The sequence below is a fragment of the Pipistrellus hanaki genome, assembly GCF_964339955.1.
Source record: "Pipistrellus hanaki genome assembly, chromosome: 1".
Taxonomy (NCBI): domain Eukaryota; kingdom Metazoa; phylum Chordata; class Mammalia; order Chiroptera; family Vespertilionidae; genus Pipistrellus; species Pipistrellus hanaki.
Genome location: NC_140503.1, coordinates 55,024,654 through 55,037,744, shown reverse-complemented (window position 1 = coordinate 55,037,744; position 13,091 = coordinate 55,024,654). Strand labels below are relative to the sequence as shown.

At 40.4% G+C, this 13,091-nt stretch overlaps 1 protein-coding gene across 7 annotated transcripts in view; it reads right to left on the bottom strand.

Moving 5' to 3' along the window:
- ATP8B4 (ATPase phospholipid transporting 8B4 (putative)) overlaps nt 1–13,091 on the bottom strand; it is a 246,461-nt gene that overhangs the window by 180,694 nt on the left and 52,676 nt on the right. For all 7 annotated transcript variants that reach the window (XM_084898218.1, XM_084898216.1, XM_084898217.1 and 4 more), the window contains one exon: nt 9,247–9,305. In XM_084898218.1, the coding sequence (XP_084754344.1) occupies nt 9,247–9,305 (59 nt within the window). The remainder of the gene's footprint in view (nt 1–9,246; nt 9,306–13,091) is intronic.

Here is a 13,091-nt window from a genome sequence, read left to right as displayed (position 1 = left end):
AAAGCAGAACTGGGATGTGTCCCGCATGTGGATATCCCAAAAGTCTCCCAAAGAAAATATTTACTTTTACCTTTCCATGGACGTTATGTACTTGGATAGGCAAAATATGTGAGATGAGTGATTCAAAAATGCTTCATTTCTCTGGGTCAGAAAGCTTCTATACTATTTCCCTCCTTTTTTATTACAAACTAGTGGCCTGGTGCACGAAATTTGTGCATGGGGGTGGGGAGGTGTCCCTCAGCCCAGCCAGTATTCTCTCCAACCTGGGACCCCTCGAAGGATGTCCAACTGCCAGTTTACAGGAATTGGGCCTAAACCAGCAGTCAGACATCCCTTTCGCAATCCGGAACTGCTGGCTCATAACTGCTCACCTGCCTGACTGACTGCCTGATTGCCCCTAACCATACCGCCTGCTGGCCTGCTCACCCCCCACTACCCCCCGGCCAGCCTGATCACCTCCAACTGTCTCCTATACCAGTGTGCTCACCCCCAACTGCCTCCCCTGCTAGCTTGCTTGCCCCCACCTTCCCTCTCCACTGGCCTGCTTGCCTCCAACTGTCCCCCTGCTGGTCTGCTTACCCCCAATGGCCCTACCCCTCACTAGCCTGATCACCCACAACTTCCCTCCCCTCTTGGCCTGATCACCCACAACTGCCCTTCCCTCTTGACCTCTAACCACCTCTACCTTGGCCTCACCACCATGGCTTTATTCAAAAGAATATCCAGAAGGTCTCCTGGAAGGTCTCCCAGTCTAATTAGCATATAACCCTTTTATTAGTATAGATAGAGGTCTGGTGCATGGATGGGGTACAAGTGGTTTGCCCTGAAGGGTATCCCAGATCAGGGTAGGGGTCCCGTTGGAGTGCCTGGCCAGCCTGGGTGAGGGACTGATGGCTGTTTGCAGGCTGGCCAAGCCCCCCAGTGGGAACCTTCACCCCATGAGGAGGTGGCCAGCCTGGGTGAGGTGCTGATGGCTGTTTTCAGGCTGGCCATAGCCCCTTCTGGGTGGGGGTCCCCACTATGGCCAGCCTGAAAACCCTGGGTGAGGGGCTGATGGCTGTTTGCAAGCTGGCCACAGCCCCTGACGACCCAAGCTCCCAGCCCCTCCTTTTTTCTTTTTCTTTTTTTAGCACCTCCTTGAGCAAAGGCCAGGGCTGGCTGAAAGCAGGTATCTGGGATTTATTTATCTTCTATAAGTGAAACTTTGTAGCCTCGATCAGAGGCCAGGGTCAGCCAGGGCGGGTGGGAAGCTTGGCTTCCTCCATTGCCGTGGCCAACCCAAGCCTCCTGCTCGCTCCAGCTCCATGGTAGCCGCCATATTGGTTGAGTTAATTTCCATACCAGCTCTGATTGGCTGGTGGGAATAGTGCAGGTACAGTCAATCTGCATGTTTCTCTTTTATTAGATAGGATTCTTAATTGAGTGGACTCTACCCTCCTCTCTTCTTCCTTGCATGCCTTCCTACCCACTTTTTTTTTTTAATATATTTTATTGATTTTTTACAGAGAGGAAGGGAGAGAGATAGAGAGCTACAAACGTCAATGAGAGAGAAACATCGACCAGCTGCCTCTTGCACACCCCCTACTGGGGATGTGCCCGCAACCAATGTACATGCCCTTGACCGGAATCGAACCTGGGACCTTTCAGTCCAGTCCGCAGACCAATGCTCTACCACTGAGCCAAACTGGCTTCAGCCAAATCCCAACTTTTTAAAGAAAAATCAAATCTTTCTTTAGAGGTTCAGTTGCTTCCTGTTGACTTAAAGATGTTTTTCTTTAGTTCTTAACCACCTGGGCACCAAGCATCAGAAACAGGGCTACCCAACCCTGATTCCTGAGAGGCTCATTCCCCTAAATGTTTATCCCACTGGCTTTTCTTGGTTCTCAATCCTTGCTGCTCTCTGCTCATTTCTTGGGCTCCTTCCCTCCCAATCTTTAACTAACTGAGAACTTCCACCCCAACACCCCAGAATTCAGTCATCACTGCTTAACAAATTCTACTTTTCTCCCACCTTTAATAACTCCCTTCCAGATATCTCTAATCTGAAGCTCTAACTTCACCCAAGTTACAATCCATATTTACCTGGGCATTTCCATCTGATTATCTGTCTATTTCCTTTGGGGGGCAATAAAATCCTTTTCACTTTGTGACTCCTCAGCTCCTGAAAACATTACCTCGTATTTAAGCTCTTTTTTTTTTTTTAACATACTATAATCTGAGCCATAATTTCCTACAATACACACCTCACCACCAGTTAGGTCCTAGACTCCAGAGCTTTGCGGACTCTCCTCCCTAACTTTAGTGGTAAATAGAAAAGCAAGGCTGGAATCATTTCCCATTTCCTCTGGCAACACTTCCTCAAACACTTCCATTCACCTGGAGCCTTCATTTCCCTAACACAATCAGAATTTAGCATTGCCTTTTCATGCTTACTTATGGTCAAGTTCTTTCTTGTTAGCTGGTTGCTCCTTCTCTTAATAACCCCAGTAGCTGAATGCATCGCCAGTCTAAGCAGATAGGGCCTGCTAACATGTGAAGGGACTAATATTCTGCCACCATGAATATGCTTTGGGAGATATTGATTTTAAGTGTTTGTTAAGAAACAAAGGACTCAAAAAAGAACCTTGGACCCTTCCTCCTTTCTTGCCTAAGATTCAGACAGAGGAATCTGCTTTAGGAAGGAGATCTTAGGATGCTGCCTTAGCCTAATTTAAATTAAGTATAGTAAACACGAGGGATTCAGGCTGGTGGGTGTCTGTTAGCTAGATACTCCCTGTATCCCACTGTTTCTGAGTTGCCTACAAAGATTTTCCTGCCATGTGTTTTCAAATATCCCGTTCTCACTTCTGAAATCTATTACCTGCTTTATCCTTCTTTGTCCTTTGTCCAAAATGTCTTAGATACCCAATGTTGTCTCCTCACTATCTTTGGAATCTTCATGGAATGATCACGTCTATGTGAATTCCCCATGCGCATGTATTAAACTTGTTCTCCTGTTAATCTGTCTCTCTTAATTTGGTTATGGGCCCAGCCAGAAGAAGTTAGGAGGTGAGGGGGAAAGTATCCATGTATTTTTAGCCCTCACACATGGACTTTAGGGCCCACCTCATTTCCTCATGAATTTTTATTCCCTTGAGCTTTATCTTCTTTTTGTACAGTGCCTCAAAAACCACTTTGTAAAGTAAGTAAAAAACACACACACATTGCTAGTGAATATATCATTTTTTAAATCATTTTAGTTCTATTAAAAAAAAGACAACCAATCATTAATTCACACACACACACACACACACACAGGAACATACAATTTTATTGTTATGCCACTCTGGTCCTAGAGAAACACATTATTATAATGTGAGCCTAAAGAGGTTCAATCCAAGCTCACAGACCCGGAATGATGGTGGAACACATTTCTCTACTCCACTCTTAATCACTTATTCTGAGTCAAGAGAAAATCAAAGTGATTGTTGAAACATACAAAGTCCCACTTAAATAAATAGGAGGGAAATGTAGAAGAGAGTCTTGGCTATGTCACTGTCACACTATCTGCTGAGTCAGCTATGTTGTCTCACTAGGTGAGCACTCTTTGAAAAACTCAATAGTCATTGTTCTATCGATCACAGAGCAGTTATAGGTTCCATCCAATAATCTCAATATCAATAAGACATTCTAAGATAATAGGAATAAATTAAAGTGTTGGAATCTCAATTTTTTGGATGGAATACTATTTGGTTAAATTTTCACTAACTCGCCCTAACCAGTTTGGCTCAGTGGATAGAGCATTGGCCTGTGGACTGAAGGGTCCCAGGTTCCATTCTGGTCAAGGGCATGTACCTTGGTTGCAGGAACATCCCCAGGAGGGGATGTGCAGGAGGCAGCTGATCGATGTTTCTCTCTCACTGATATTTCTAACTCTCTATCCCTATCCCTTACACTCTGTAAAAAATCAATAATTTTTTTTTTAATTTTTTCACCAACTCACATAAACCTGTGCACTTCCTGGATAGGTTCAATAATTAAGCTCAAAGGAAAAAAGTAAAAGAAAATCTTTAGAAGCTTCACATCTACCTTTGTGCATGACATACATTCAGATAAAAGTTATTAAGTGTTCAGCTTTACTGAAGTTTCTGAGTTTGAGGCTGGATAATTTTCTTATCACTCAAATGAGTTCATCTCCCTTCTCAGATTCTATTAAGAATTTGAATGAGAGTGTGCCTGTGCCTATGTGAGAAAGAGAGAACAAGAACTAGTGGAAACCAATGATTTCTAAAACCATTTCTTTCTTTTTGAATGAAGCCAGAAAACAGCTCTAATTAATCTAATACATTTTCAGACTATTTTCTTTTACATCAACACATTTTAATACAGCTACAACTATTTTTACTACTACCATTCACTTTGAACTCCTTTTAATAGGGATAATGAGCCTAGCTGCCTTGGCCCACTCTAACATTTTTAATATTAACATATTTTAATACAATACTGTTTTCATTACTTCCATTTTTCATTCCTATTATTAACCAAGAAACCTTTGAACTCATTTATAATGAGAATAATAATTCTAGCACTTGGCTTGCTGTCCCTCCACTCTCCGATTCTACTTTGTTTTACACATCTTGGCAGTCTAAAATTCCTCTTGTAATTTTATGTTTTCTACCTTCTAGTTTTCACAATATCATGTCTAACTCACCAATTAATTTCACTTAGAATTATTAACCTTGTCTTTTGTTTATGTTCTAAATGCTTTACCTTTTGAAAGTACTTTTAATAGTTTTTAAGCCTGTGCTATGTCCTATAATGTTAAATTAAGGTTCTCTAGGTACTGAAATATCTTACGTCGGCCTTCAAAGAGAAAAGTTTTCTTGGCCAGGCTTAGAGGTTGTGGAAATCACGCCATTCATCTGAGCTTTATATAAATTTTTCTCCCAAGTTCTCATCTACAAATGCTAAGGATAAAATGTAAGGTCATTCTTAGCCTCACATTTGTAACATTTTATATCACTTTTATCGGCCTTTGCCTCCAGAGTTTAAAAACTTTGCCAGTAGGTATGTGAGGGAAGGAGGAGAGATTTGGGAGATTTTTATTTTGTTTTTGTTATTGTTCATTGTTTTTCATGATTGGTCAAAAGAACAGCCTGATATCATGGGGGTGGGGGGGGGAAGATACCTTTGGAATCTGGTCACTATGAATTAACATTCCAGCTTTGCCACCTCTTAGCTATGTGACCTCAGTTACTAAATGAAGCCCCATTTCATCTCTCTGTTTGGTGGAAGATTAGCAATATGTGCACAACACCTGGTACACAGCTGGACTCACAACTGTGAGAATGGGAATCATTATTTGGCTGTGTGACTTTGAGCAAGCCACTTAACTTAGATCTCTGTTTTCGTACATAAAAGTGAGACACTTATTTAATACATAAAAGTGAAAAACTTCATGGAGTTGTGAGATTAAATAAGCTTAACATAGTAGGGTTCTTAGAACCATGCCCTTTGTATGGTAATCACTATATATGTGTAAGCTATTCTTATCATCATCGTTGCTAACTTTATTTTATTATTATCACTGTTAACATGTACTAAGAACATTAGGAAAATCTTCTCATCAAATGCTTTATTGAGTAAATAATCAATAAGTATCTCATTGGATTATTATCACTTCCACATAGCTTATTCAATGGGGCAAGGAGGTGAAATAGCTACTACCACAATCATCAGTAATCTTCTTGTTTTAGGTACATTTGTTTCTCTATTCTTGCATCATCTGCATAATTTATCAGCAACTTTCATATCTTTAATATCACAGATTTGCTAATTTGGGGCATGTTACCTGCTGCAAAAAGTTTACCATTTTAGCCAATTTCTCAGTATCTTCCTAACATTCTTATCACTGATAACTTACTTTAGCCAGTGCTTTACAGGGAACCTAAGATTTATTATGAGTACTTGCCCACAGCCATGTTAGGATTAAGAAAAAAATTCATATAAAATTTTTAACAGGTACATAGTAAGTATTAATATATTAGCTAGTCTTACTATTATCAAATATTTTATATAAATTATCTCACTTGATCCTTCAATAAATAATCCTATGAGGAAAATTCCATATTTCAATAAATAACTCTGATGCTCAGAGAAATAGACAAATCAAGATCAAAAGTTAAGAAATAAGAAAGAGAGAAAGGATTCAAACTATTGTCTCTCTTATCCCAAAACACTCTTTCCACTATACTTGAGGAGCCTTTATCATTTCTCCTTTCACCTTTTTCATAATAAGTCTCAGTTTATTCCAATTTCCTTCTCAGCCTTTAGGTATGAATATTACTTCTTCAATTATTACGGCCATTCTCCCTGGGATTAATTAGGGTCTTTTCAAATCTATTTCCATGTGGGGTATTGGATTCTGCCTCTCTTAAAGGGATATTTAAAAGCCTTACAATCAAATCCCATATCTACATAGACTGGCTCAAAGGGTCATTGTGTGTTATTCTCCTTCAATCCTACAATAACTAGATGAAATAAGTACTTTTATTATCCCAAAATATAGACTTGAAAGAGGCCCCACGACTCATGTATGACCCACCATGCTGTTGGGAGTTTCCAAATCAAGAAACCTCCAACTGATAGCTAGAAGTGGGGACCCGTGCTCATTCTAGGAGGACCTGGTTCATCCCCTCTGAGCCACTGTCGTGGTCATTAGACCTGCCCCTCACTACACTGCAGATCCCCTTTCTCAGCCTGTGTTGTCATTCCTGGTTTTGCTGGCCCATTATGGGTTTTGTTCTTTCCTTGATAAGAACAAACTCAGTGACTGAACTGTCATGTTTTATTTGATGCAGCTGCAGAATACAGTTCTTTTGTCTTTTTCTATTTTTTATTAAATTTACTAGATGCCCAATGCATGAAGATTCATGCAAGACTGGGCCTTCCTTCCCCTGGCTGCCGGCACTGCCTTCACTCTGGCCGGAGCCACCTTTTCGCCTTCCCACACTGCCTAGAGGCCCAGAGCGGCTGGGGCGGTGTGAAATGCCTGCATCATCGCCATGGCATTCTTTGTTGGGTTAATTTTCATACACACTCCTGATTAGCTGGTGGGTGTCACAAAAATATGGTCAATTTGCCTCTTACTTTTTTATTAGTGTAATTAGAGTGACAAAATTATACAGGTTTCAGGTACATTATTCCATAACACATCATCTATACTCTGTATTGTGTATTCACCACCCAAGTCAACTGTTCTACTGTCTTGTTGTTAGGAAACACAACAGAAAACACGATAGCCACACATCTGTGTGCTGTTGTTCAGTATCATGCAAGCTCAAGAGAAAACCATCTCATCTCTGTATCATTGGCATGTTATTACTTTTAAAAAGAAAGAAAGATCCAAAGCAATCACAGCAAATTACTACCACCTATTCAACCTCGTGGTGGGCATAGAGGTCATATTATTTCCTGTACTTTTCTGTACATTTGAAATATTCATAAATTAAGGACAAAGAACTATAACTACAAAATGCAAATAAAATATGACTTCCCTTATAGAGTTTCTACTTACAGAATGCAAATACTTATTATATGTTGGGAAACAAGTAAATATAGCTAAGCACTTAAATGCATGGTTATCCCATGATTACTTATTTCTGTTTTTTTCCTAAGGTTTTAAAATATACACATGTCTACACCTCTGATTTAGGGTTTGATGGTCAAGACTTTCAAGGATCAATATCTATGTTTAAGGACTGGCTATAGAATGGACAGAAAGGCAGGGGGCCAATTCTTGTGATGCCCAGAGAGCTAAATGACTAGATGTCACACAGAGAAATATTAATCACCATGAAAAATTATAGTCCTTCTCTCTTTCAGGCTAAGAAGCATGTTCATCTGCCTCCTGAGAATGATTCCTTCTCTCAAGAGAAGACTTACTTCAACCAAGTTTTCAAGATGGATGAATAAAATCAGAATGCCAATATATGAATTTACAGTGATAAATCTGTCACAGAGACAGTGTACTGACCCCCTATAAGGAAGCTCACATTGAACATTAAGTTATAATCACAGAAGAGTAGTTGTTAGCTACCTCTGTTGAAATTTAATAGTATTAAGCTGCACTAACCAATGCATCCATCCCCATATATGGGAAAGACCTACCAATAGAATGCTCAGAGAAATAAACAAATCAAATGCTAAATAAAAGAAAAACAAATACTAAAAATAATCCATTAGCCAAATTTCTCTCTACCCTGGCTAGTGCCTGGATGGACACTGCCACAATTTTCCCTTTGACACCCACATTTCTAAGCCTTAATAGTCATCAAGCTCCGCTTTGAATTGAGACTTTCTTCCTTTAATGTGCTGGTACTCAATTGTATAGGCCATATGTCACCTACAGAATCAATTATTTTTTTAGAGCTAATAAAAGACTTCATGTAGCAATTTAGGTTGAGTCATAGAAAAATGAGGAAATCTTTATGAGGGCCCATGATATAACTCGTGAAGTTGTTCACTCATGTATCCCAAGTTTCTAGAATAGTGCCAGTCAGTTAGTAGACACTTGGTAAATATTTATGTAGATGAACTTAAAGAACACATTTTAACTAGTCATTTTCTCACCACTCACTCAGGATCTGGGAACTTTCTCCTACATACAGCCTGAGTTGCTTAGAGAAAATCCTCCAAATGCCATTCATCACCCATCAGCCACTACCACCACTTCAATCATTAAGTACTACCATAGAGACGCATTTCATATTATTCCTGTGTATTCTAGTGCTCAAATAGGCACCAAAGTGTACTAAGCATGAATTCTTGGGAAAGATATTTAATTTTCTTCACATACCGGTAATCATAAGAAAAACACATAATCATAAAAAAAAATAGAAATAAGTATATAAATGCTACTAAGTTCTGTGTTTATGGAAACACTAGAGGCCCAGAGTATGAAATTCATGCACGGGTAGGGTCCCTAGCAGCTGCCGGCTGCCATCCGGGGCCTTCCTTCAGTTCGCGCTGCCCCCTGGTGATGAGCGCACGTCATAGCGAGCAATTGAACTCCCAGTCATTGGAACTCCCAAGGTGACACTTTGCATATTAGGCTTTCATATATGTAGATAGATATGACACCTTGCTATTAAAATGGGCTAACAAAGAAAGTGTCTGGTGAAGTCTTAAAGTTCTAGAAAGCATCAATCCTACTGCCCTTAAGGTAAGACCTACACAGCATGAGTCTACTATGAGTATTTTACTCACTGCGTACTGGAACTTTTCATTGTATTCACGGTCATTGGCTTTTACTATCCGCTCCACTTCTAAAGAGAATGAGAAATCAGGTATTAAATTAAATTTTTAACCCAAAGAAACATATAACTCATTAAACTAACATCCCTTAGGTTACTTTGAATTTCATCAAGGTTACAATAATTATTTCCTTTGAAATTTGAAGGGCATTGGGTTTTTTCCCAGCCTAAATGTTGGAACATGTATTGGAAAGTCCAAAAATGGAAAGTTAACATGTTTCTCATTGTCTTTCTGATGCCAGCCATTAAGCAAAACATTACGTGTCTCCAGTTTCTACACACTTCAGCTACACAAAAACCCTTTCTCTTAACTTCAAGTAGTTCCTAAAGGAGAAGGAGCTGCTGAAAATCAAATGCCACTCTGGGAAGGATTTTTTTAATTTATTTTTTATTTCTATTATTTTTATTTTTATTTTTATTTTTGCTACAAAGCCATAAAGTATAACATAACCAAACAAAACCATCCTGAAACAGCCAGTGAAGTTGCTGACCTTATGGTCATGAAATCAAGAGTCAAATGTAATATTTGTAAACCACCCAGGCTATTGAGGGGAACTCCACATCATCTGAAGACTGAGATCTGCCCTCAGTAAGATGTAGCCAAAAATAAAACCTCTTCTGAAAGCAAATGAAGAGTTCTGGCTCAAGATGGTGACATATAGGAAGATTGCATACTCACCTTCTCCCATGGACACACGGAATCTATATCTATATATGAAAACATTTCCTCTCAGGGGGAAAAAACTAAAAACTGGAAGAGCAACCCCTTTACATCAGGCATACCACATCAAAGCTGGTAGGAGAGGCTGAGACACAATCTTACTATACACCCCACACCAACCCACAATCAGAAGGAAACTCAAAACTAGAGCTTCTCCTTGAGGAGCAAAGGGTTCAAACCCCACACCAGGGCCCCTCAACTTTTAAGACTGGCGCCTGGGAGACAAGCCCCCAAAACTTCTGGCTTTGAAGACCAGTGGGGCTCACACCCAAGAGAGAAGGGTATTGTAGTGAATTGAGGACTCACCCACCCCAGCGCCCAGCATAGAAGCAGCTCTTTGAAAGTGCCCAGGTGATGTGAAAGACTCACTTGCTGGTTTAAAGCACTGGCCTGAGGAGAGGTGCCTGCTGGGATACTCCCCAGGAGGGAGGCTGGCGGGCCCCTCTTCCTGTTCCACCTTTGCCTTACGAAAGCCCGGAGGTGCCATCTTTGTTTTCTCCCTTTTTTATTTTTCTTTTCCTCTTTTTTTTTTTTTCCTGTGTTCTTTTCTTCTTTTTTCTCTTTTCCTTTTCTTCCCTCTTTTTTTTCAATCTTCTTCTGCCTTACTCCAACCAGTGGGCACTATCTTCACACACTAACCTCTGCCACACACCAGAACCAGTATCTCCTGGAGGGGAGCTTCTACACATGTCTAGTGCCCTGGTTTTTATGTCTTGTGACTTGGTTTCTGCAGCTGCCACCCAGGGGATGCCCCTTGATCACCCGGCTCTGGAGGCCAGAGGAACTTTCATTCCTGGGCCCATGGGGCTGTAACAATCAGAAATTCCATTCCTAGCAGACTACCACTGTCAGGGCACTGCACAGATGGCAAACTGAAACACACCTCCAGTCTTTCTGAAAAAGAGACCTATTTGCTTTCCATAGCTTTGGCCTGAGAGGCAGGCCCCTGGTTTGGCTCACTCATAGGGGCCCATGGAGGGGTTCATGAACGAAGCCTCATGAATGCAATCTTAGCACTCCTCTTCTGCCTCATTCTAGATCATCTGTATCTTCCAGAGAAGTCCTCCTATATTTTTCTCTGGTGCCCTGATTTTTGTGGCTACTATCACGGGACACCTCTACAGCCCCTAAAAGCATATGCAAACACAGGTACAAATAACAAAATAAAAGGAAAACAACCCCAAAGAGTATGATAGTGCAGAAATTAAAATTTGTAGAGGGCAGGAAAAGATGGTGCCCCGAAACAACAGCAGAACATATTTCTGTAGTAAGGGTAGCAAGTTCCATGTTTGCCGGGTCCAGCATTGACAAAGGGTAATGAGCGAACAATGAAAGCTATGGGAAGAAGGTCAGCCAACCAATCACCAGATGCCAATGTTAGATTCTCATGGTTTAATGACTTAACCATCTCACCTGTGAATATCTGAATCTTATAACTCTCTGCCTGGATAAGTGACAGGTGATAGAAAGTATCGGGATAGGGATAAGAGTCTGAATTTAGAGTAGGTACACACAAGAGATAAAGAAGACTGGAGGTGGAAAGTAACTTAGAAGCACATATTAGGGGTGAGAAAAGAAAGACGAAGAGGAAAGAAAACATAAGCAGAGCTGGAAATAGAAGCAAAATGAGAAAGATGAGGAGATGGAAAGGGAGGGAAGGAAGAAAGGAACATATCTTCGCACCTATCCCCTATATGCAAGGAACCATAAGTTATAAGAACTGACTACATTTTCCCAACAGTCCAAGGAGAATCTAAATGTCTCTATAGCCCCTGTGGCTCAAATTCCAAGTCTGAAGTTCACCTCTGAGGAATGCTCCTGACAAATGACACTCTGTCTTTGGTTACAGTTGAATTTCTACCATTTAAAGAGTATTTGTCTGACATTCACTTGCATGGCTTCCTTCTTACCTAACTAAGGAAGTCAGTTCCCTATGACTGTTCATGTTTTTCAGTCTAGTTCACCTAACTGCTGATAAGAACAACATTGGATTGATGTCCACAGCTGATGACTCCTATCGTGTATAACTCTGAAATCCAGAACCCGTCAGGAAGCAACCTTTTAACCGACCATATCCTGGAAGAAACAATTCAAACTCTGGCTATAAAAGTGTCATCCATTCTTTCTTGCTGATTCCCCAACAAAGTGCAAAAATATCAAAGCCCAAAATAGTATTTTAGAGGGTGAGGGGACTTAAGGGCTTTAAAAGAAATATATATATACACATCCATATTTATATACCCCTACCTTGACTCAGATATAGTAAAACTGCTGACTGACAGGAAAACAATGGGTATTAATATTAGGAGGGTGGGGGAGGGGTCTCTTCTGCATGCAGTGGTTCTTCCCAATGAAGCCCACTGGCATCCTATAAGTAATTTACAGATTAATTTTAGCTGTAAATCAAAAATTGAATATGCTAATTTGCATGTTAATTGGCTTTAGTTCAGATCATATACATTTAGATGATGATCGATTTTTTATTTCATATTTATATGAAGCATATCCAAGTATAAAACTTTATAGTTTTGGTCTAATTTCACTCACTCCAAACAGCAGAATCTTGGCTCCTGCCAGTGTCTCCATGTAACCCCCCTCCCCAAGGACTGAGATTAGCCCTTTCCCAAAGTGGCCAAAGAAGTAATTTCTGTGTTAGGGAAGAGTGGATCCTCTTCTGAGTATCCACATTGCTCTTGTCCCATGAGATCTTGTTAGAGCCAGAAAGTCTTCTTTCTGCTTTTAAATTCTTATTATTAAGTCTTCATCTTTGCTTCTGTACCTCCAGTAAGTTTTGTCTTTCTGAACCGAGATTTCATGCCTAAACCTGGCAGAAGATTTTCCAACCCTTCACTGAACTCTGCAAAGTAAAGGCTTTGGTTCTAAATCCCTACAGTTTTCAGCCTTTAACCTAAGATAGGCCTGAATCGTCTTTGCAGGAGTTTACATTCTTTCATGTGCTGACAGTGGGTGCTTCTCGGCAGTAATTCATATCCTGCAATAAGAGGAAGCTCAAAAGAAATCCCCATAAACAACTCCCACTGAGAATTGCTCAGAGGTTCAATGATTTAGTGCTCGAT